The 25,411-nt window shown below is 45.1% G+C and overlaps 2 protein-coding genes across 10 annotated transcripts in view; one reads left to right on the top strand and one right to left on the bottom strand.

The window, feature by feature from the left end:
• NT5C3A (5'-nucleotidase, cytosolic IIIA) overlaps positions 1–9,081 on the bottom strand; it is a 46,559-nt gene extending 37,478 nt beyond the window's left edge. Inside the window, exon 1 of one of the 2 annotated variants that reach the window (XM_006124043.4) lies at positions 8,685–9,081. In XM_006124043.4, coding sequence (XP_006124105.1) covers positions 8,685–8,822 — 138 coding nt within the window. In that variant the 5' untranslated portion in view covers positions 8,823–9,081. Of the gene's footprint in view, positions 1–650; positions 676–8,684 lie in introns of those variants that run through there. The other variant, XM_025185149.2, reaches the window with a different exon arrangement.
• Positions 9,082–9,202: 121 nt separating this feature from the next.
• The window catches only part of BBS9 (Bardet-Biedl syndrome 9), a 513,046-nt gene continuing 496,837 nt past the window's right edge, over positions 9,203–25,411 (top strand). For 2 of the 8 annotated variants that reach the window (XM_075921760.1, XM_075921759.1), the window contains exons 1-5: positions 9,205–9,580; positions 12,621–12,743; positions 17,523–17,673; positions 18,825–18,889; positions 22,771–22,884. In XM_075921760.1, coding sequence (XP_075777875.1) covers positions 12,632–12,743; positions 17,523–17,673; positions 18,825–18,889; positions 22,771–22,884 — 442 coding nt within the window. In that variant the 5' untranslated portion in view covers positions 9,205–9,580; positions 12,621–12,631. Of the gene's footprint in view, positions 9,581–12,620; positions 12,782–16,291; positions 16,490–17,522; positions 17,674–18,824; positions 18,890–22,770; positions 22,885–25,411 lie in introns of those variants that run through there. The other 6 variants (XM_075921764.1, XM_075921758.1, XM_075921761.1 and 3 more) reach the window with 6 other exon arrangements.

The following is a 25,411-nucleotide window of genomic DNA, read 5'->3' as shown; positions in this document are numbered from 1 at the left end:
TTGGATACATAAAAGCAGAAGCCATATACTTTTTTCTGTCACCTTTCCTGCTTAAAACCATTATATCCAAAGAAGACTACACTAGAGCACAGATAACACTAATTTAAAGTTCTGAGGATGCAGGTCACCAAGAATTGTCTATGTGTGTGCATAACCATTAAGTATTAAAAGCAGTATAGGAATTGCAGGCTAGCTTACTGTGAACATACTCTGTTAGTATTTTTTAAAGCAAGTTTTAAGATAGGTCTTGCTTTGAACTGCATTCTACAGTCTGAATGATATGTTAGAACTTGCCTGGGAATTGGAATTCAGTATGATCTACTTCCAATATTTGAGAAAATGGCAAGGAAAATATTCTGTTACTAGTACAGACCTTAAAAAAAAATCAAGGAGAGTCACTGTACTCTCAATGAGGTACACTTTCAGAAGAATAACATGACCTGCCTTTTCTGGGCAGACACCCTGTTCAACACAAGTATTTCTAGATTGTTAAAACAGCTTTTTATCCCTCAGGGCACTGGCCTATAAATAGTGGGCAATCCCTACTGACTATGCCACTGACTTCTGAGTTGGAAAACCACTCAACTTTTATTTAACCAGATTAAACATAACTTCTCAACAATAGTTTTCAGTAACTTTCTACTTCTTACCCAAGAAGGGAAAGCGTAGTCTTATCAAAGCCTTGCAGTACTTTCCTTCATGATCAGCCTCGCTCCCTGACTTGCTCTGCGATCCTGCTTTCTGTCTCCAACAGCCAACTAGTGATCCTACAAATTTAAACTCCCAAAGTTCCAAACAGGTAGCCTGGATGATCGGTGAGTCTGTTCAGTCCAAGACTCTCCATGTGGCATACATTCTTTTTGCTCCTCATCTCGTCCCGTTATAATATACCAAATAATTTCAATGTAATATAGTCCCCTTTCCAGGAATAAGCTGCATGTGAATTCTTTAAAAAGTCAGTGTTTTAAGAAGGAGAGAAAGAAGAGGGATGAAAAAGGCCTTGCTCAAGACATAAATATATGTTACTCGGACAAGCACAAGAACTATCAGAGAAATCTTATACCCAACCGTGGAAAGGCTCTACAAAGAACAACTTCAAGATATACTGGCAGTATTTGTGAAGCTCAACAGACCTTACAAAATATTAGTTCACAATGCTACTGTTTAAGTGTAACAGACATGGTGTATAGTATGTCCTGGACTACCGGGTGCATTATTATGTAGTCCCATAAGCCCATAGTCTATGTCTACAGGGATGTAAGTGACTAGTCAAATATCCAATAAGCAGGGCTTGACAAATAATACAAACTACTTGCCATAGGCGAGTAGATTGTAACCCGGAAGAGCTAGGTTCGGGCGATCTGTGCATGTGCAGAACGATCTGCACATGCGCAGATTGCTGGACAGCATGGCTAGCGAGTGGGACTCGCTGCGGTTCAGCGAGCCCTGCCAATGAGCATATGCATACGCAGTACGGGCACCTCCAGTCAGAGCTGGAGTACCGGCACCTTTTTTTTTGTATTACCAAAAACAAAAAAAAAACAAAAAAAACAAACAAACAAAAAAACCCCACATGATGAAAATGGTCCTCTTACTTTACTAAAGTATATCATAAGGTTTTTAATTTAAACCGGTACCATCTGCTGTTTTATTAGGTGTACTGCACCTAAGCCAGCTAATGAACTGAAAACCTTATACTTAAAAACAATTAGCATCTTCTTTTGATTGATTAAACACACCAGAATCCAATCCTGCCTTCTCTACCATGTCAGGTTAGCTGGAATTTCTCCAAAACTGCATAGTTATTTTTCCTTACGAGTATCAGGACAGGAAGCAAGAAAAGACATAACTAAAAGACATCTACTCTTACCTGAATCATCTGAAATGTTTGTCAAGTTAGGCAGCATAGGCCCCAAATCAATGCGGGGATGAAGATGATGAATATTTCATTATGCAATCAATAGAAGTTATAAATGTCAACAGGCTGGCATTTCAATTCCAGAAATAGTGATCTTCTCAGACCAGAAGTCTAGGCGACGCTTTAAAGTACCTTAAACATTGCATGTGTATTTAAAGCCTCTGACTATTTATTCCATAAAGAGCAGACTTCCTCCCACTGAAACATCATCTTCACTTCAGTTCACTTCCACTGATAGTAGCTCTAGAACAGCTTATGGTTAGGTGACACAGTGATTTAAACATTGGCAGCTGGTCCACACTAGCACTCTCACTGTTACAACTGGCAATGGTGGGAAATCAAAAGGGAGAGAAAAAAGCCTATGGCAGAGAATGTTCCCCTAAAAGTTTTTTCTTGAATAAACTTTATTTTCATTTACAAAAAATTAAATGCGGAATCAGGTTTTAAAGAGGTTAGGTCAGTAATGTGGATTTCATCAGCCCTTCCAGACTTTCTATAAAGCTGTATTTTCAAAACTGGTATTGAACAAAAAAGCTTACTCAATTTCATGTATTGATCTGATTACCTCTTGTTAAAAGAGAAGATCAAGCTGACTCTGCAGTGAACTGTGGTAAAGAAAGTCCCGTATGAGAAAATATGAATAGGTTTTCTACCTAATCTAAAAACCCTCTGCCCCAACGCCGGCATTTTTTTTGAGGCCATCTTTTTCCATCTATAGGTCTCTAAAACTTGACAAAATGCCTAGGAGAGCATTCTGGACTCTGGATCACAGAAGCAGAATGTCTGAAGTTTCAACTCCTACTTGAACCCCATCAACAATGGGTGGAAAAAGTCTTGTTAGGAAAACAAATGTTTAAACACAGTTCATACTACTATAGTGTAAATATGCTTTTCTAGGCCTGATTAGAACAATTTTACAACCATTTTCTAATTATCTTATTACACAGTCTTAGAAGAATCTTCAGACAATGCCCACTTTTTTAAAGTTATATATGTCTTTAGGAATGTGTCATTCAAAATAGTAAAATGATTATTCTAACTGACACTATTCTAAAAAGAGGGTGTGTAAAATGGTAGTGCTTGGTCTCTACTGGCCAGCTAAACATGTTTAATACTGAAATGAAAAATATTTAAAAACCATTCTGTTAACTCTCTTATTTTCAGTAATGAGAGGATGCCAAGGATCACTATTGAACGAGTGGGTACAAAATTAGCACCTCAGGAGAGTTTCTCCAAATCTCGACTTGAATTAGGTTCAGTATCTTCCCCTTTGTAATTTCCTTCTCTCAAATGGACTAGCATATTTGACATCTTTCAAAGATCTCAACTTCTTGACACCACGGTTATGCTAATTGGAGATGAAGTGTGTCTAGTTGTAGCAAAAATGTAGCAAAAATATAGCCGCTGGCCGCCATTCCCTGCTGACTCTCCCTTGCCAGAAGCCTTGCCCCCTCTCCTCCGCCCCCGCTTGCAGGCTGGTGACTGGGTTTCCCCAGCTGGCCCATTGCCAGCAGCTGCGCGGGGCTTCCCCCGCCTCTCTGCAAAGCAGCGGAGGGTTCGCTGCTCGCCACACCGTTCCCCAGCACACCCATCACAGGGGCATAATCCCAACCCAATCCCCCTCCCCTCTCTTCCCCTTCTCTTCCCAAGAGCCAAACACCTCCCCTCCCTGCTGTAACCCAGTCCCCTTTCTCCCTCAACCTTATGTCCTGGTCCCAACAGACACCACCGCTTGAAACGCAACCCCCACCTTTTCCATTATTTTCAATGGGAAAATTGACCCTGCATAACACGTTTTCACTTAACACGATCATTTTCTGAAACATATCTATAGTGTTAAATGAGAAATTACTGTATTGATCTTGTCTGAAACTCTATACAATTGTTTGGTGTGAGTGGAGGTGTCTGAGTGAAAGCCATCACAGATGTCCAGGTGACCAAGAAGCAGAAGAAACTTTGAAGATAACAAGGAAACATGCATTGTGTCTTTAGGCTGAATTGATTAAGCAGCATTGACAGAAACCTGGAGACAGGCCAGAGACCCCTAATAATAATGGGAAGCCTGATAATCACCATCAAAGGGAGAACACAGATTAACACCTCTTTTAAGGATGGATGATTGCAGCATGACACTGCAAATCCCATAGACTCCAATAGGGCCTGACATGTATAAGAAGCTTCAGAGGGGTAGCTGAGTTAATCTGAACAAGATAAATTTAAAAACAACAAATAGTCTGGTATCACTTTAAAGACTAACAAAACACGCAGATGGCATCATGAGCTTTCGTGGGCACAGCCCACTTCTTCAGATGACCGGAGTGTTAGAGTCCAGAGCCAAAATTAAATAGGGGAGAAGGAGGGGGAACAAAAAAGAGGCAGTGGGTATATAAATATCAAAGGGAAAACCGAGCTGGCATGTAACAAGCAAAACTGATAGTCTAAAAACACCTAAAGACTGGATAGTTAAAGGAAGCAGATAAGGACTATTAGTTAGCATAGAGGGAAGCTCTTGCCATGGGGCTCTGGGTTCAGTCCTGCAAGCCAAGCCTCAGAGGAGTCTCAAAGGAACCCCGACTCCTCACTCACTGAGTCAGCCTTGCCCGGCCAGTAAGACTGACTTGAGCCACTGTGGACTGGTAACTACGCACCATCCGTAGGGCGTGTGTGCGTGTGTCTTTATAAAGCATATACTAACTGCTTCTCTACTGTATTTTCAATAAACACAGTGTATTGCATTTTCCCCTGAAAAAGATCCCGTGTGCTTCTCATAAGCATAACATAATATAGGACTGTTGGAGGCAGGTCTCCCACTTTATTATACCTGATTGCCATTGACCCACAAGTCACCTAACCATTACACCCGAGTTTATCTATTTATCAAAGTGCTAGAACAGTGCTTATGTACCTCAAGGAGTGTTACAAAGATTCAGGAGGCTTTACAAGTTTGAGATTCTTGAAGGGTAAATGTTATGCGAGTGTGAAGTATTTACACATTCCTTATTTCAAATAGAAAGAAGCAGACCGATTTCATCTGGGAGGTCTTAAAACTCCACTTATGCCAATGTGACATCATTGTTTCCATAGTAACGAATATACATCAACTATAAAAAAAGCATATACTAAAACCCACAACCGAAAACAAAAAAGAAACACCGATTTCCACAATTTAAATACACGATAGTGAGATATAAAATTATTGCCATTCACTTGAGAAGACAAACATTCTTTATGGCAAAACTACTGTGTTTTACCATAATTGACATCTTTTCAATGTTCTGAAAAAGTAGTGATACCTCAACACAAAAACACCTTAACACTTTTTATATTTCACACATACCCATTACTCATACCTATGGAATACATTCCTTTTATCTCTGGAGCCATGGAATAAATTGCAGTTATTTTGCATCTCGGACCACCACACTTGCTTTCTCTTCTGCCAACTACAGGCAGTCTCCGGGTTACGTACAAGATAGGGACTGTAGGCTTGTTCTTAAGTTGAATCTGTATGTAAGTCGGAACTGGCATCAGCCGCTGCTGAAACTGATCAGTTTCAACAGCGGCTGAATCTGGACACCAGTTCCACTTACATACAGATTCAACTTAAGAACCCCAGGCGTCCCCAAGTCAGCTGCTGCTGAAACTGATCAGCAGCTGATTCCAGGAAGCCCAGGGCAGAGCAACTCTGCCTCAGGCTTCCTGTAGTCAGCCGCTGGTCAGTTTCAGCAGCGGCTGACTTGGGGACGCCTGGGGCAGAGCAGCTCGGGTGCTGCTGGGTTGGTCCAGTAGCGCGGCTGCTCCTCGGCGCTATTGGACCAACCCAGCAGCACCCCAGCTGCTCTGCCCCAGGCATCCTGATTCAGACACTGCTGAAACTGATCAGCAGCGGCTGAATCAGGACGCCTGGGGCAGAGCAGCTGGGGTGCTGCTGGGTTGGTCCAGTAGCGCCAAGGAGTGGTGCTGCGGGACCAACCGGCAGTGCCCCACCTGCTCTACCACAGGCCCCCGGCTTTGCTCCATGTCTCCCTGGTCTGCTGGGGGGGGCACTAGCTGCGTCCCCCCCCCCAGCAGACCAGGGAGACGCTGAGCAAAGCGGCGGAGGACCCGGGGCCGGACCCGCGGCCGCTTCCAGATCAGCTGGAAGCGCCGCGGGTCCGGCCGGGTCCTCAGCGGCTTTGCTCAGCGTCTCCCTGGTCTGCAGAGCTGATCTGGAAGCGGCCGCGGGTCCGGCCCCGGGTGCTCCGCCGCTTTGTTCAGCGTCTCCCTGGTCTGCAGACCAGGGAGACGCTGAGCAAAGCCGCTGAGGACCCAGCTGGACCCGCGGCGCTTGCAGCTGATCTGGAAGCGGCCACGGGTCCAGCCCCTGGTCCTCCGCCGCTTTGCTCCCCCGGGGCGAGAAATCCCCGTTCGTAACTGCGGATCCGACATAAGTCGGATCCGCGTAACTCGGGGACTGCCTGTAATTCATTTTCAAAGCTCAAATTCTAACATTCCAAAAACTCATCTGTGACAAGCAAAAAAAAGTTGTAGTAAAGTCTTAGTGAGGAAAAGGGAATCAGTGCTTTTCACATCAGTTAGTAGATGGAATTAAAGAATATGTGCACTCCAGTAAAGTTAAACAACAAAGTTTTAAATAAAAAAATACAACTTTAGCCACTAATACTGCAAATATTTAGTAACGTGCTGAACTTTAATCATAGTCCAATAGAAGGCAATGTGATTGTTTCATGTAAGAATGTTTCATGTACATACTTACATATTTGTGTGTTTAGAACCTTGAATTTTACAAAACTGTTATAAGCAGTAAACAAAGATGGCCCATTATTAGTTTTATAATTTAGTTTGTTATTCATTTTAATTTACAGAGCCAATAGCATATTTTCAAATTAGTTTTGCAAAGCCTTTATTAAATCCTTGTACCCTCTTTCAAAGTACTTTAGGAAAGCAGAGCTATCTAAAGCTACAAACCTCAACTTCCTTACCTCCAACAAGCTACTTTAACAGCAAACCAAAACTAAGCCAAACCCATAATTTGTATACAGGCAGTCCTCGGGTTATGTACAAGATAGGGACAGTAGGTTTGTTCTTAAGTTGAATCTGTATGTAATTCGGAACTGGAGTCCAGATTCAGCCGCTGCTGAAACTGACCAGCGGCTGACTACAGGAAGCCCGAGGCAGAGTTGCTCTGTCCCGGGCTTCCTGGAATCAGCCGCTGATAAGTTTCAACAGGCTGAATCTGGACGCCAGTTCCGACTTACATACAGATTCAACTTAAGAACCCCAGGCGTCCCCAAGTCAGCTGCTGCTGAAACTGATCAGCAGCTGATTCCAGGAAGCCCGGGGCAGAGCAACTCTGCCTCGGGCTTCCTGTAGTCAGTGCTGGTCAGTTTCAGCAGCGGCTGACTTGGGGACGCCTGGGGCAGAGCAGCTGGGGTGCTGCTGGGTTGGTCCAGTAGCGCCCAGAGCGGCGCTGCAGGACCAACCGGCAGCGCCCCAGCTGCTCTACCACAGGTGTCCGGAGAAAAGCCTGGTCTGCAGGGGGGGCTCCCCCCCCAGCAGACCAGGGAGACGCGGGCAGCGGACCGAGATGCACCGCAGTCCCGCCGCCCGGGTCCTCCGCGTCTTTGCTCCGCGTCTCCCTGGTCTGCTGGGGGGGGGGCTTCCCCCAGCAGACCAGGGAGACAGGGAGCAAAGCCTCGGAGGATGCCGGCAGCGGGACAGCCGCGGACCCAGCAGACCAGGGAGACGCGGAGCAGCTTTTCTCGCCCCAGAGGACGCGGGCAGCGGGACCGCAGCGCATCTGGGCGTCCCGCCGCTCCCATCCTCCGGGGCGAGAAAAACCCTGTTCGTAACTGCGGATCTGACTTATGTCGGATCCGCATAACTAGGGGACTGCCTGTACATGTAACATGTAAAGATTGAGGAAATGAGATGGTTCAAGGATATTAGTAATAGCATGCAGTGGAGTTTTGCTAGGGTTCATGTTTTTAAAAACCTGATTTGTATATGTAAGGAGCGTAATCAAATGAGCAGCTGGAAATTTTACTCTTTGCATGTGCAATTCTACCGTTAGAACAAATTTAGGTACAAATAATCATAAAACCCTCGGTCTAAAATCAAGTCTAGCGGCAGCAATTGCCTGATACATCATACAGGGTGGGTGTGAAACAAGTTGATGAGCTCAGTCTATTTTTAGTGGACAAGTGTTCATATCACAAAACCACCTTAACAACTGGGACACTTTCTCAGGTGCCCATGCAAAAAAAAAAGTTACTAAACATGCCATGGGCAGCATCATATGACAGGTGACTGGAGCTCGCTGCTCCCGAACCAGCTTGTGCTGGTAACACAGGTATTGGGCCCGTTTTGCACTACACTTTGCAGAGCTATTGAACACACTTAGCACCTGTCCCAAGCACTACACTTCCTCGTTTCCCCCCTCCCTCACCCAACCAAATCTCCTCCCTGCAACTGCTACCAGCCCAGGGGCAGGACCCCTCCGCTGCGGGGCTCTCCAGCACGCACCCGGGTTACAGCTTGGCTCCCTGGCTCCCAGCACCACAACCAGCCCCCTCCCCCCAGAGCCGTGACCCCATCAGGCGCAGAGCCCCGCGTCCCCGCCACGCGCCTGCACGTCCCCGGGCAGAAGCTGAAGCCCAGGAGCCCAGCTCAGCGGAGCAGCGACGGCCAGGGACACGTGCGGGCTCCCCCGGCTGTCAGGATGGAGCAGCCCAACTCTGAGGGAGAGGGGCGCGCTGGGACCTACCATCTCGATGATCTTGGTCTTCCTGCGCGTCTTCTTCTTCATGGTGAAGATGTACTGGGCCAGGACCACCCCCCCCACCAGGGCGCACACGCTGGCGCTGGCCACCGCTCCCATTGTGGCCACCGCGGCCCTGTCCATGGCGGCTCCGCCCTCTCCGGTTTGCGGGCGGGCGGGCAGGTCTCTGGGCGCCCCGACAGCTCCCTCAGGCCCGCGAGCGGCCGCAGGGTCCCGACGATACCACACAAAAAGGAAAGGGGGGGACGTTGGGAAAGACCACTCAGAGCTCCCACCCCCGGCAGGTTGCGTCGCTCCCAAGCGGCTTCCTTATCTCAATCTGAAACGGTTCCGCGGCCGGCTGCTCTCGGAAGAGAAGAGCCGCTGTCCCCTCCCGTAGGAAATGGTACAACCCCGCATGCCCTGTCAAGAGCCACGCTCGTGGCTTCCAAACTACATATCCCGGGATGCTCGGCGGCCGCTTCCCTCTCGCTTCCGCTCCCCGTTTGCTGAGTGGGAGGGGGAGGCGCGCGGGGTTGGTTGTTAAAGTGCTATGACAACGGGTGCGAAGATGGCCGCCGAGGCCGGTGGAGCGGGCTGGCTGCTGCCGCCGGCCGCCTCCAGTTGAGCGGCGGCAGCAGCAGCGGCTGTTCCACCGCGGGGCTGCGAGCAGCCAGGGCTCAGCCGGCTGGTGCCTGCGGTTGCCACCTGTTGATCCCCGTCCTCGCGGGGGGGGTCTCCGCTCCCGCCGCTGCCCCGAAGCCGAGAGCATCTGGGGCGGGGACCCGCGGAGCCCCAGGGCCGGGCCGGGCCGGGCCGGCGGCTCGGGAGGGAGTCGCACCGCTCTGCACGCGCCCCCCTCGTGTAAACGCGTCCTTCGCCCTGGTCTGGTTCCAGCGCAGGTACTTGGGGGCGGCGGGGGGAGGGGGAGAGTGTCGGTTGCAGCTGCCGGGACGGGTCCGGGGAGCAGCCCGCTTGGCTTGTCCAGGGCCAGGCTTGGTGCAGCGCCGGGTGCCGCGGCAACGGGGAGCTTTAAAGCTAGAAGGGGCAAAGCACACGCCTGCAAACGGGCCGGTTCTGCAGCGTGATGGAGACGGGGCAGCCCTGTGGCACAGCACCCCGTCCCGTATGTAGGGCAAATATAAAGCGACACTTACATCGTCCCTGTTGTGTTCGTTGACAGATTCTCTTCTTTCCTTGTAGCAAGGAGAAGCAGAGGCAATATCATCAAATGCAATAAATAGGACACTGGGGAAAATAACGCCCAGATCTTCTTTCCTTATTCCCCATCTTCTGCTCTCCCCTGTGACCGAGCTGTTAACCTTAAATGCCCTGCAGTGCTTTGGCATGGATGTTGATGCATGCACACTTGAAGTTTATTCAGTTTGGTTGAAGGGTTGCTGTATTTTGTGGCTTGTCATCAGGTAGTTTATGTGTTTGAGATTTCTAGTCTCGTGCAGCAACAGGTGGTAGTTTGTTTTGGGTAGTGTGGTGGTGTTTGTATTGTCCTAATTAGGATAAACAACAATGTCTGAGAGCCAAGGCAACAGGAATCATAGCAGTTCTTTTTTTAAAATTGTAAATATTTTAAAAAGTTTAAAATTCAAGAATTGTTCTGCATTTAAAATCTAATTGTTGAGATTCAGTCTGGTACCTAATGCATTTAAAAAGACAATATATGGATTTAGACAATGGGAATTTTACACACATTATACTGCCTACAGAAAGATTATCCTCTTGCCAGTCGTCTCCTTCCCTCTCCACTCCCTAGATAACAGCAGGCAGGTAGAGCACAAATCGGCTTTTCTAGTATCAAACAGAGTCCTTCACTAGTGTAATGAGGACATCTTCAAGGCGATTATTTTGTGGAAGTCTTGATGCTGATCTGTTTTTATCTTCATGTGCTCTGAGAAATAAGCTGCTTTTTAGGAAAACTAGACAAAGCTGATGATTCTTCTGATCCTCAGAGAAGAAACCTCCCTCATCGTGTTAGGGTGGTACTCTCCTAAAGAGACAGGTACCTTCCCAAGCTGCTGCAAGGATAATGCTTTTTTCATGTAAAAAGCTGCTAGAATAATGCAAGGAGTCAACTTTGATTAATTTTCAAGAGTCCTTTTTGGAAAATGGTTCTTGTATTTAACTGAGAAATGTTTTTTGTTAGTAATATTCAGGTCCTGTGATATACACCCATGTACAAGGAGCTCTGCAAAGACCGTAAAATCATTTGTGGTTAGCAGTGTGATTGTAGTCCTTAAAATGGACATAAGAGAACTTTTATGCCCACCACTATTTTAAAAAGTGTCAGATTTTGTGTGGATTCCCCATCTCCCACCTTATGTTTCTACATAGGCTGTTAACTAGCGGATTTTCTCATCATTGTTCTGGTCTGGAATTCGGGAATTCCATCAAGTGTGTTTTGTTCATTGCTATAAAATCTTATCATTTGCTATGTTATAACAAAAAAAAGCTATAGTCAATTTGCTTTCCAATAACATTTTCTTCTAGTTTTCCAAACTTAAGTATTGATTTAGCTGTGCCAAAAAAAGCACTACTCCAAATGTCTCCGTTAGATCTTTTTTTTTTGGTCAAGTTTGAGAAGCAATCCTATTGCAAGTTCGTCCTAATGTTTTGGATCACTTTGATTCAGTCTCTCAACAGTTTCTCAGTTGTGTCAATTTTGAGGACTGTGCTTGCTTTGGTTATTCTGTCTCTTCTGTTTGGTTTTATGAAATTCCCATTTTCTTAGCACAACAAAACCCTTATGTTGCTTTAAATTATGATAAGATGAAGCCGTATACCAAATTTGGTGGTCCTAGATCTTACCATTTCAGAGGAGTTCTTGATTAGGCAGACACATTCTCTAAAAGAGATTATTATTAACTTATGAATCTTGTACAATGAATATGTTTTCTGGAAAATGTTACACTTTTCAAAGATACACAAATGGATCGTAACATAAGAATTGCCATATTTGGTCAAACCATTGGTATCAAACTCAGTATCCTGTCTTCCTAAGATGGCCAATGTTAGATGCTTCAAAGGGAATGAACAGAGCAATTATTAATTGATATATCCCCTGTCATCTAAGGATGTTTAAATGTAGTAGGAGCCGGGCATGCATCAGACCAGCTCCTGCTACATTTATAATGCACAACCACTGTGGGCGTAGGAGGGGGTTAGCTCAGAGGGGTGGTGTGAGCTGGGACTAAGCAAAGCTGCAGAGTCCCAGACCTGCCACAACCCGGGCGACTGCTTAGTCTCGGCTTTCACTGGCCCTGAAAGCTACCCTCACTGCAGCTCTGCATTTCAAATGTATTACATTTAAAATGCAGAGTTGCAGCGGGGTTTGCTCCGGGGGGCTGGTGCAAGCTGGGACTGTTTATTCCTGGCTCTGCCACTTCTGGGACACTGAGGCTATGTGTCCCCTCCACACCACAGAGATGGTACTGGGGGGGAGGGGGAACCTGGCTTTTAACTCTCCCCCCCCCCCCCAGCACCGGCTCCTGCTTCACCCTTTGCACCCCTCCCCGCAAGGGGGGGTATGCAAGTAGTCGACTCCATTATGCTATCAGGTAGTCGACTCATCAACTATTCCCTTACATCCTATTGTCGTTTAGTGCAATCATCTGGCAGTCAGGGGTTTAGGGACATATAGAGTATGGGGTTGCAACTCTAATCATTTTGGCTAATATCCATTGATCGACCTAATCTCTGAAGTTATTGAATTGCTTTTTGAAGTCAGTTACGGTTCTGGCCTTCACAACATCCTGTGGAATTCATTTCCAGGGGAATATCATCTCATTAATATTTAGAATTCCTACTTTAATTTGTATTTGTACTTAACTAATGTGAAATTGTTAGATTTTTCTAGAAAGCATAGTAACATGAGCTATATAACAGGTGATGAGTATGGATTTCATCATAGTCTTGTTTCCTTTTTAGCGTGAAGGAGAATGTCTTTATTTAAAGCCCGAGATTGGTGGTCAACAACTCTTGGAGAAAAAGAAGAATTTGATCAAGGGTGTCTGTGTGTAGCTGATATTGACAACAGTGGCAGTGGGCAAGGTAAAGAGTAATACTGAGTTGACCATCAAATGTTAAAGGTAACAACAAACATGACTGCAAATTTTACTTAGTCCAGCAACATATGCTAAGTGCTTATTAACGAGCTTAAGTAGAAAGAGGCATTTGTCATGTACTACATTTTGTTGTTCTCCCTCTTCTGTTGTTGTTGTCACAATTCATTTGGATACTATAGAATGCATCATTTCATTATATCATCTCATTTGCTTTCAAACCACACTAGAACATGTAAATGGCATTATTTCACATGTATGTGGCAATATTTTCATATTTTTATTATTACTTTGGTGTTTATAACATATAATAATGTTGAAAACATTGCCATGTACTTGAAGGGAAAATCACATATCAAGTATAATTGCAAAATCCAGTTTTAGACATCTTTTGGCAGGAAATTAAAATAACAACCGGTAGTTTAATGAAGCTAGGGTTAGCTCAGCTGGGAGAAATTATATTTGAGGTCAGCTTGGGTTTGAAGTAGCCAGGGTTGCCTTTGGGACCTGCTTCCAAGATGTAGTTGAGATGAAGAGGAATAGAGTTTCACTAATATATGAATCTTGGAAACCATACAGAGAGAGGATGTTTACCCACAGACTAGGCTTAAAGGAAAGTGTAAAGAAAACCTAGGTTATCTGAAGCACCTTGACGTTGGTAAGCAAAAAGCCTTGGGAAGATAAGGTATTTTTTCGGACAGATCAATTATAGTGTTAAGTTTGCATTTTTTGTTAATATAACATTAGTTTCATGATTTCCCTTTATATACGGTACATTGTTGCTTGTACAAGCGTAAATTCACAGTCTCAAAACATTCACTCTTTTTGTATTTCTACATGGCATTATAGCATGAATCTTCTCAAACAGATATATAGTGCGTGTCACACACATTACTTCTAAAACTGTTACACACTGAAATAGTGAATTAAACTATATTTATAAAATGACAAAAAACTTTGTCTCAGATGGATTTTGACACAGAATGTAAATTCAATGTTTTTTCTCCTCCCTCAGTAAACACTAAACACTAAGGGCTCATCTAGACTACGCTAACATGTCGAAAGCAGAGCTTTCGAAACTGAAAGTAGTCAAGACGTGGTTTTTTTTTTTTTTGGCAACCTCCCCCTTTTTTTGAAAAGCCGTGTAAACCTCAAAAGTGGCTTTTCGAAAAGGGGAGGGGTTGCCGAAATAAACATGTCTTGACAACTTTCAAGATTGGAAGAAGACATGCAAATTCCCACAGAATTTGCATATCCTCTTTCAACACGTTAGCGTAGTCTAGATGAGCCCTAAAGCCGTACAGCGGGGTGGGCAATAATTTTCCTTAATTTTGGGATATTGTCATGGACTGGTTCCGGGTCCGTGGAAGGGGTGAAGTTGGCAGCTAGTGAGAGCAAGAGTGAGCATGAAAGAGACACTTTCTGTGTGAGAGACAGACTTTTCACACAGATTGAGTGTGTGTGGCACAGAGACTGAAAGTGTATGACTGCTTCTGTGCCACACACTGCGGTACAGACTGTGTGTGCTGGCTGCTGCTAAGGTAAATTTCTGAGAAGCCACATGCTATCTCTTTAAGACATGAAGTGTGTGTGGGAGAGACGCAAAAACAGAGAGCCTCTTAAGACAGGCTCTCCTGTGAGTCACTCACCATCCATGCTTCAGATTGGAGCAGCTCTGTTGTGTTTTCCCCCTCTCCCCGCCACCTGCTTTGCCGAGTTGGGAGACAGCCGTGGTCACCAACCCGTTGATCGCAATCGACTGGTCGATTGGAAGGGTTTGACCAGTTGATCGCGAGGCGTTCGGGGGGGCCCCCCTATTCCCTTCACCCCCCCCCCAAGAAGCCCCACTACCTACCTCCAGCAACAGGGCTCAACAAATTATGTAATCTACTTGCCCATGGTGAGTAGTTTACAACCTGGAAGAGCCAGGTTCGGGTGAACTGCGCATGCACAGATCGCTGGACAGCGCAGCTGGTGAGCGGGGCTCGCCGCAGTTTGGAAAGCCCTGACAATGGAGGTAGTACCGTCTTCCCACAGTGTGGACAGAAGTCCGGCAGCTGCGCGCCACTTCTGGGGTTTCTGGAAGTGCGCTGCCTGCTCCCCTCCTCCAGGTCTGTGGTGCGCCGGGGACTTGATGAGCACGGGGAGGAGGTAGGAGTACCGGGGGAAGACGCGCTTCCTTTCTCTGCGGGAGCGAGGGGGTCGGCCCCGATGGGGCATGTGCGCAGGCTTGCCTGCTCTGCAGGAGGGGGGAGTCGGGCCCAGAGAAGGCGTGTGACAGGGCTTCCTCCTCTTGAGGGAGGGAGGGAATCCTGGGAGGAGGCTGGTTCAGGGGACTCTCTACCCTCACTGGCACCTTGCCACAGAACCCTGCTCTCTCTCCCCTGCCCCCAGCCACAGAAACCTGTCCCCACTGGCACCCCCCTGCTGCAGAAACCTGTCCCTACTGGCATCCTCTTCCCTCTCCCCAGCCCCCACTGGCACCTTATCCTCTGCCCCAGCACCCACTAGCACTCTTTCCCCATTACCATGTCTCCTGCTCCCACCAGCACAGTTGGTGCCACATTAGTGAGGCTTGGGGGGAGGGTGAGTGTTTGGAGGAGTGGGTGGGTGGATGGTGTGTTTTTGCATCTCACTTGTGTGGCCCCAACAGACTTTTCTGTGGGCCAGTGACCCCTGACTCAAAACAGGTTCCCTGCCCTTCTCATAAATAAAGACAATGCAGAAACTTTTTGTGTTTGACGTAGTATTTTATTTAAAAATGAAGCCTGGCCAACAAACCCCCAATTGGGGCCAAGCCCCCATCTGGCCACAGCATCAGAACACTCCTGCACTTCCCCTTCCCCCAGACTCTAGATCTGAGCCTATCATACACTGGAACCTCCTGCCCTGAGCCCTTCACATACCGCAACCCAAATTCCTGAACCCTCACATCCACAAGCCTATGGTTTTCTTAGTACCCCAACCCAAATTCCTGAACCCAACACTGCCTGGCCTGGAGCCCCCTCCCCAAGCCAGCATCCCCTTCTCCACCTTCTCCTGCATCCAGATTTCCTCCCAGACCTTGCACCTCTCACCTCTTCCCCATCCAAATCCTTCATTCCCATCCCAGAGCCTACACATCCTGTCTCAACCTAGCGAGGGTACGGTTAGACTGCAGGAATTTTTCAGGATTCCGGAGAATCGCAGGAAAAACTCTTCTGCATTCAGGGATGCACTTGTTCTTCTGCTTTTTTTTAGTGGAAGAGCAAACATGCTCGTTCAGTCACCCCTATATTCCTCTTTCCACAAGGAATAAGGGGGCTTCCAAAAGAAGGGGTTTTTCTGACATTTGGTCCAGTCTAGACAGGCCAAATGTTGGAAAAACCTCTTCCTACAGAAGAATTGGGAAAAGAAGCAGCAGTATAAGGGTTGGGGATAGCAAGTGATGGAGAGGAGGAGAATAGAGAGGGTGGGGCTTCAAGGAAGGGGCGGGGTGGTAGATCTTGGCTTGTTCTGTCATTTAACAAGTGATCTTGGGTGTAAAAAGGTTGGAGACCACTGGGATACAGGTGCCCTGACTTCAGCTCTCCCCTCCTCTCTCTACTGCTACCAGGAGAATACTGGGAGCAACTTGGCTCTAGGACAGCTGTTTGCTATAAATACCAGCTTAGTGAGCTGGAGAGACATGTTTGGTAGGACCCGATTTTTGCCTACTCCTACCCAACAGATACATTCATGATGCTAAAGAACAAGGTACATTTAAACTAATGCATAATGGGGTGGTGAACCATATGCTGTAGCAGTGCTCTTTAATCTTCACAGATTGCTCATTGATTTCATTGATGGAGTATGAAGGTGTAATTTTTAGGATCTGCTTATCTGAGACTGCTTTGCTTTTCTGTGCCCTTCTGTTCTGGTTGTGATCAGCAGAGTACAGGGCAGAAGTTATACTGTGAATTTCAGCATGAATATTGTTTGCTACAGCAGAGATGAAGATAGCCTGCCTCTCCACCTGTGTGAGATGGGGTCTTGTGGTACTGTTCCCAATGTCTAAGAGCCTGCTAAACCTTGACTGCTTCCCCTCTGATACAGTCAAATCTTTTTTATTACAAGTATGTCCATGTGACCTAGGGACAAGATTCATTGGATATACCATAGATACGATGCAATGCCTGGAGGAGGTAAAATGTTGGCGTGTTCTATGGGAGTTCTGAGTACCTGTGGTAAAGGGGTTTTTAATTGTGTTTTGTTTACTTCACATGTGTTTCTCAAGAATCTTTGCTCTCTTATGAAATACTATTTAATAATAAAATTACTGTAAGAATCCTGGACCAAATCCACTTACAAGTCAATGGCAGTTTCATCCATTTATGTGAAGTCTGAATTTGCCCCATTCTATGTTTTTGAACCTTTGACTGAAAAAGTAATAATTGGGCTTTAATTTCTCATTTGGATAGGTTTTGTAGTATTGTTACCAGAATTTTAAAAGTTGACATTCTGCTGCTTGTTTTGTGAGGAGAACTGCCAGATTTTAGATGTGGGAGGTGAACAATTGGAGGTACTGAGTAGATCCAGAGAGAGGATTTCAGAGACTGGGCTAGAGTTAGAGATTTATTACCCACTTGTTCTCACTGTTGAAATATTTAAGTAAATTAGTTTTCTAGGTTGCAGAATGTCAGCATAGTTGTGTATAAACATCCCTTTATTAGAGAGATACTTTTAAGCACACATGCAGCGCATTTATTTCTCTATTTCTGATTTCTTCTTGTTGGGAATTTTTCTACAGATAAAATAACTGTTGGTAGCTATATGGGATATCTTCGAATCTTTAATCCTCACCCTGTTAAACCTGGAGATGGAATGAAAGCTGAAGATTTGCTCCTGGAAGTGCAACTGCGAGATCCAATACTCCAGGTGGAAGTAGGGAAATTTGTTTCGTAAGTAGACAGACTATGTTGCTGATAATGATTATGCTAATTAGCACGCTTAAGGCTAATTTATCATAGAAGCTATCTTGTCTCCCTGAAGATCATCTGGATAAGTTTTGTGAAGTGCTTGGTGTTTAGGTGTGAGCCATCTCATTTGAATCAGCATATTATTCTTGTCACTGCAGTGTTTTGACTCTTACAGCCATTTAAAAAAATCATGAACTCTGAATTATGCATTTCATTCATTTATTGACTTATATGGTGTAGAGAATAAATGGAAGAAATGTTTATGCTCATTAAGGTGTTTTTTGTTCACACTAAAATCCCCCAAATGTCTTCTTGGTTCTAAGGCTGCATGTAAACATTGCTTTGCTTCCTTAAAGTATGCATCGTACATGTTGTTTTGCAGGCTATTTTATTTATTATAAACCAGTTTAAGAATAATACCTATCTCTGTTCTCCACACTTTTATTTTTTTTAAATTGTGTGCTATGGAAGGTATATTATAAATACAGCAATGTCTCATGGTATGGGAATAAAACAAAGGTAAATAGTAAGACATTACTATTTTATAGTGCAAGAGCTCTTTGCAATAAAGGAGATTATGTAGTAAATGGATTATAGCACAGAATACAAAATATGGTGACTATCTTTGTATAATGAGATTGTAATTATGTATTGTAGATTAACTGATTTAGTCTGTTATTTCACAATTTGTATGAAACAGTTTAATATTATCCATCCCTACCATATAAAGCTCATCTAAAGTAACGATCACACGTTTCCCCCTACTTTTACTCTCTCTCAAAATATTAGTATGAGCTTGTTAGATAACTGGATCAGACTGCATCAGAAAAAAAAGCTTGTTTCCTTCATGTGCTCATAATCTGCAAAATGTCTTTCTGGCATCTCCTGAGAACTTGACAATTATTAACTGTGAAATATAATTTCATATGTCTTAATCTTTGAAAGATAATTTAATAGCACAATATTTCATTTTGCTGGTACTAAACATTTGAGAATTTGGGGGTGTCATCGAAAGCCCAGAGAAGTCCAGTAGACAGCTTTACATTGACTTCAGTGTATCATAACCCCCAAAGCTATAGTTTCTGGAAACTCACTTGCAAATGTTCTCCTTTTTTTCCCCTCCTCATTGTCAGTGGTACTGAACTACTTCATCTGGCTGTACTGCACTGCAGAAAACTGTGTGTGTATGCTGTCTCAGGTAAAACAAAACTGTCCAGAATAGCAGTCTATCTCTGTCTGTTGTCTTCTTTTGCTGTTGATCAGTTTATCTATCTGGCCTGACTAGGCATGTGTATTGAGAAGTTTTTCTAGGACTGACAGTGTAAAGTCACAATCAAGTGTTTGAAGGATTCTCATGCTGTTCCTATATTCTGGACTGATGTTTCTTCTCTTACTCAGGCTCTGTCCTCTTTTTGTAATATAGTAGCAATTATGTATAAATTTACCCACAATTGTTCTGTGCCAAAACCCTAACAAGTTGTAGTTATGTAGGCTGAACTCTTCCGAGAAAGCACTAGTGTTATCTCTCTAACATTCCAAGTTCCCTTTTTCTGGAAGAGTGATATTGTAGATCTACCTTGTGGAAGCAGTAGCTCTGTGGCTGAGCCAGTTGGCATGTTCTGACCTTTGTTACAAGATTTGCCTTCAGATAATTATTTTGGAGAGCATGTGGAAGATAAAAATTAAACTTGAGTATGGAGAAGCAGAAGTCAAGACAGTGGTTTATGCCAATAGAAGCTTCTTCTGGTTCAACTCTGAAAATAGAAGCTTATGCTCAAAGTTCTAATGAACAAATTGTTGGCAAAAAGATGTCCCGTAAATACAGGCAGTCCCCGACTTACGCGGATCCGACTTACGTCGGATCCGCACTTACGAACGGAGCTTTCTCGCCCCGGAAGTCGGGGCGAGAAAGCCCTGTTCGTAAGCTGCTCCGGTGCCCCTGGTCTGCTGGAGACCGTCTCCAGCAGACCAGGGGCACCGGGCGGGTTCCCGCGCTTCTGAGGCTTTGCCAGAGCAAAACCTCAGAAGCGCGGGAACCGCTGCTGCTGCCCCTTGAGACCCGGTGCCTGTGGTCTGCTGGGGACGGTCCCCAGCAGACCACAGGCACCCGGACTGAAGCCGCAGCCGCTGCTGCTGCCCCTTGAGACCCGGTGCCTGTGGTCTGCTGGGGACGCTCCCCAGCAGACCACAGGCACCCGGACTGAAGCCGCAGCCGCGGGGGGTCCCGCGCCTCTGAGGCTTTGCCAGAGCAAAGCCTCAGAGGCGCGGGGAACCGCCGCTGCTGCCGCTCCAGTCTGGGTGCCTGTGGTCTGCTGGGGATGGTCCCCAGCAGACCACAGGCACCTGGACTGAAGCCGCAGCCGCGGGGGGTCCCGCGCCTCTGAGGCTTTGCCAGAGCAAAGCCTCAGAGGCGCGGGGAACCGCCGCTGCTGCCGCTCCAGTCTGGGTGCCTGTGGTCTGCTGGGGATGGTCCCCAGCAGACCACAGGCACCCTGACTGAAGCTGCAGCCGCGGGGGGGTCCTGGGGCAGAGCAGGACCTGGGGCAGAGCAGCTGGAGTGCTGCCGGGTTGGTCCAGTAGTGCCCACGGGCGCTGCAGGACCAATCGGCAGCGCCCCAGCTGCTCTGCCCCAGAGTCCAAAACAAAAGCCTGGTCTGCTGGGGGGGGGGGGAGCACACTAGCTGCGCCCCCCCCCCCCCCCAGCAGACCACAGGCACCCAGACTGAAGCCGCAGCCGTGGCGGGGTCCCTCGCCTCTGAGGCTTTGCCAGAGCAAAGCCTCAGAGGCGCGGCACCCCGCTGCTGCTGCGGCTCTGCTCCCCGTGTCCCTGGTCTGCTGGGGGGGGGGGGGGGGGCGCAGCTAGTGTGCTCCCCCCCCCCCCAGCAGACCAGGCTTTTGTTTTGGACTCTGGGGCAGAGCAGCTGGGGCGCTGCCGATTGGTCCTGCAGCGCCCGTGGGCACTACTGGACCAACCCGGCAGCACTCCAGCTGCTCTGCCCCAGGTCCTGATTCAGCCGCTGCTGGTCAGTTTCAGCAGCGGCTGAATCAGGACGTCTGGGGCAGAGCAGATGGGGTGCTGCTGTGTTGGTCCAGTAGCACCCCAGCTGCTCTGCCCCAGGCGTCCCCAAGTCAGCTTCTGCTGAAACTGACCAGCGCTGACTACAGGAAGCCCGAGGCAGAGTTGCTCTGCCCCGGGTTTCCTGGAATCAGCTGCTGATCAGTTTCAGCAGCAGCTGACTTGGGGACGCCTGGGGTTCTTAAGTTGATTCTGTATGTAAGTCAGAACTGGCGGTCAGTTTCAGCAGTGTCTGAATCTGGACGCCAGTTCCGACTTACATACAGATTCAACTTAAGAACAAACCTACAGTCCCTATCTTGTACGTAACCCGGGGACTGCCTGTAATAATTTTTTCAAAATTAGCTACATTTTTTTTAAGACATTAAATGTTTGTACTTGATTTGAAATAAGAAAATCATCTTGCGGGTAGCTCCGAGTTTTTGAGGGTAGCTCTGGGGCAGCCAGAACATGAGGCATCTACCTCATTGTTTAATATTTCTTACATAGTTGCAAAAAATGAGTGAGTTTTCGAGATTTTTGAAATACTCCCCAACTTGTGGGCCAAAAGGATTCTACTTAATCTTGACCAGACTATATTAACAATTCACAAATGCTTACAGAAAGTTAGGTTTAATATTGTTCTTACTTATAGGTGGTCTGTGGCTGAACAAATGCTGGTGCACAGATTTTTTTTCATTATTAGAAATTTTGTGCGCTCTTTGATGTAGTAAGGCTGGGATCTCAGGCAGCTAACAGTATCATATGTAAGGGAAAGGTTTTCGAACTGCTGTCTAACGGTAGAAAAGCTGAAACCAGCAATGGCTGGATTCAACTGAGATAATGCAGAATGGAATATAGGTGCTTCAAACAATGGTAAATCCCATTTCAAACTAGACTAGTCTTTACATTGTTGAGCATTGCATGAACTGCTGTTCTACACTTGCTATTCTGATTCTTAATATTTTTTCCAAACTTTACAAGTATGATGTTGCAAATGTTAATTCCCAATGATACCAACTCAAACTTTTGCAGATATCTGAGACATAAATTATATATCTCTGAAATAGCTTCAAGCTCCTGCAAGTAGATGCCTGTAGATATTCTCTTGGGGGAATTAACAAAATAGATATGACATCAGTAGTGTCCAGCACTACACTAAGTTAGCACTTGGTTGACAAACTGATAATTATCCATTAGAAACAAACTGCAAAAACTGAGCCATGAGCTGATATGACCTGATTTAAGAATCTCTTTTTAAGGAGATTACAATATTTTGACTGAAACAGATTGTGAGTTATACTTTGTTTATTAGCTCCTAGAACTGCAGAATCGTAATGCAAAATACAGTAAAAGTCCAGTGGTCCGGCATCCAATGGTCCGGCACTCCTGATGGTCCGGCACCATCTGGAACCCAGAAGTGCTCCGGGCAGCCGGCCAATTGGAGCTGCTCTGCCCCAGCTTCTCCTATTCAGCCGCTGCTGAAACTGACCAGCGGCTGACTCGGAAGCCGGGGGCAGAGCAGCTGGGGTGCTGCCGGGTTGGTCCTGCAGCACCGAGGGGTGCATCTGCCCCACTCCACCCCAGACGCCGCATAGCCCCTCCTTCCTATATATCTGATAATCCGGCACCCCCTGGGTCCTAAAGGTGCCGGATTATTGGAAGTTTACTGTATTTATTTCCCCCTTTTTTGGGTGAGTACATATCTTTCTGATCAAATGGTTGAACCATATACAGTACTGTGTAAAGATGTGAAATTCCTTTACTCACAGAATCTTCTTCTGGGCAGGCACTGACTCTTACTTTGTACATACAGTGCTTAACATAATTGAACCCTATGCCTATTTTTGGCTAACTACTATGATTGATATTTTCTAAAGAAAGTGGAATTCATAGTCATTCCAAAGCACTAGATATGATCTCACCATATAATGTTTTAAAATAATATAAAAATCCTGTTTTTCTTTCATGTGAAATACAAGAATTTAAAAACTGGACACACATGTTCCTTGTGTTTTTCATAGGAACTTTGGGAAATGTGGAACATGGGAACCAGTATCAGATCAGACTAATGTATGAACACAATCTTCAACGAACAGCCTGCAACATGACTTATGGACCATTTGGTGGTGTGAAAGGTAGATTAATTAAGTGGGTTTTAGCCTGTAGACTGAAGTTTATACACTGATCAAGAACAAAGTGTGTTTGTGGCATATGCAAGCTTTCCTACTTTCCTTGCTAACTGCAACATAGCCCTAATGTTCAGGGATATAAAAATAGCGAAGGCCCTACTTAAACTTTGGGATGATTGTCAAATAATTGTGGTTGAGCTGTGACAAGACGTGGAAAATTCTATATTAATTGTGGTAATTTGGAAAAGCCAGAGAAGATCTATTTAAGAGAATAATTCCTGGAACAATATAAACAATCAAGTATTATGCCTGCTATTTTTTTTTTTTTTTGATGCCCGGACATTTTGCTGCAACAGTATTACAGTGATTAATAATGCCTGGTGCTCTGGCTGATAGTGGAACTCTCTCCCCCACACCTGGGAAGCTGATTTAAAATTGTGGTGAAAGTTTAATATTGTGGGATCCATAATATCACTAATTTGAATAGCTCCTAAAGAACAGTTCATTTTGATGCCCATTCAATCCTGGGCCTATTCTGAAATTGCTAGTGAGCTTCTATTTTGGAAGTGTTTGAGATGCTATCATCTTTAGATTAATAGTTCAGATAACTATTAGGAAATATCATTTGTTTTGCATTCATTTTTAATATATCAATGAACTTAACATAGGAAAGTTAAATACAGACTATATTAGAATGATAAAAATCAAGAATGCATCTACACAGCACCCTAAACTTGAAATAAAATATGCAGTTTGTATTACACAAATTGCATATCTTATTTCAAATCTATTTCAGAATGGTTTATTTTGAGACTTGGCGAGTCTACACAGTGCCACATTTTGAAATAACACGCTATTTCGAGCCATCCTTTATCCCTTGTGCAACAAGGTTTACCGGGATGGCGAAATAGCGTGCCCGTTTATTCGAAAATATTTTGAAATAACGGACGGCTTAAGTAGATGCGGGTTAGCTATTTCAGGATATCTCCGGTATTCCGAATACTGTGCAATGTAGACGTATCCAAGTGTTAACAATAGGATATTAGCGCAGAAGGATAGTTATGTTAAAACTATATTAAAAAACACATCTAAATGCCCAAATTTCCTTTTGTAATCATTCAGCAATTGAAAATTCCTTTTTTTTTATATACATTTAAGCTGTGTTGATGCACTTTGTTGAGACTGGACAAAGAAGTCCTCTTTATTCTCCAGACTGCTCTGTGTGTGTGTGTGTGGGGGGGGTGGCTTCTCGCCCTTCTGTTCCATCTGCCCTATTAAATCTTGGTTAAGAGAGCCTATATAATGAGTTTCAACTATCTTTTGAAATGTTAAACTGTCATCTTGTTCAGTATATTAGTCTTCAAGCTAACTTCTGTGTCCACATTTTGAGTGCTTTACTTCTGTTATCCTGGAAACATTTTTTGCACATGCTTAATTTATGCACGCGTGTAAGTGTTTGCAGGTTTGGGGCTTTACTGAACTATTATTTTCTCAAGTCAATTTGACTATTTATGAAGTTACTACTACATTTTGAGTAGGGAGTATCAAAATCTACGGAAATATATATGAGTGTAACCATTGGAAGGCACCTATATTTTCCCCTGAATAAAAGATACTGTGCATTATGGGATAAAAATAAAGAGAACTGAAACAAAACAAATTGTGATGCCTAGCTTGAGGTTTTGTACATTAATTTTTTGAGCTGACTATTCAGCTTCTGGTTATCCATTCCATAACATAAAAATGCATAACATAAATTAAAATACATTAAGGGCTGGCAAAGAAATATTCATGACTAAATATGAGTAGAATAGGCCCAAACCTCCCAGCTAAGGATGTTAAACATCGATTAATCAGCTAATCGAGTAGAATTTCCATCAACTACTTGACTAGTTAAGGGAGCAAATATCCCACTGCACCTCTCCCTTTCGAAATATACAAGAGTTGCCTGAGGCTCTTGTGCATTCCAAAGGGAGAGGAGCAGCAGTGGGACCTGTATGAGCGGGACTGTTTCAATCCTCACTTTTGACATTTCCCCACTGCCTCCGCCTCCCTGCCACTTGCAGAGATGGTGCTGGGGGATGGGGATGGGGGAACGGACAACTTTTAAGCTGGCTTCCCCCAACACCAGATTGTGTACCCCTCTTGCGATCTCTCTCTGATAAGCATTTGCTTATTGGGGAGTCGACTAGGCACTTACATCCCTACTCCTAACCCTTTTTCCTGACGAATCAAAAAAGTGCCTTGTTGCATGTCTAGAAAGTCAACAAATCTGAGCTCTGCTCAAACAAGTTAAAGTGTAAGTTTCAAAGTGGAAGACCCTGCCAGCCACTTTGTCTCTTTTAGTGTGGAACTCTGAGTCAAACTCCTCAAGTGATGGCAGTTGTGGTAGTGTGATACAATTTGAGATTGCCTCTCTCTTTAACAGCCTTAGATGATTTGAAATCATTATACTGTGTATTAATTTCCAGTAGGAATAAATTATACTGGCATAATGCGTTGCCAGCGTGAAACTGTGTAATAAGTGGCCACC

Source organism: Pelodiscus sinensis, chromosome 2 (assembly GCF_049634645.1).
Source record: "Pelodiscus sinensis isolate JC-2024 chromosome 2, ASM4963464v1, whole genome shotgun sequence".
In the NCBI taxonomy this organism is placed as follows: Eukaryota; Metazoa; Chordata; order Testudines; family Trionychidae; genus Pelodiscus; species Pelodiscus sinensis.
The sequence above is the reverse complement of the archived record's forward strand: the minus strand, read 5'-3'. Positions and strand labels throughout refer to the sequence as shown.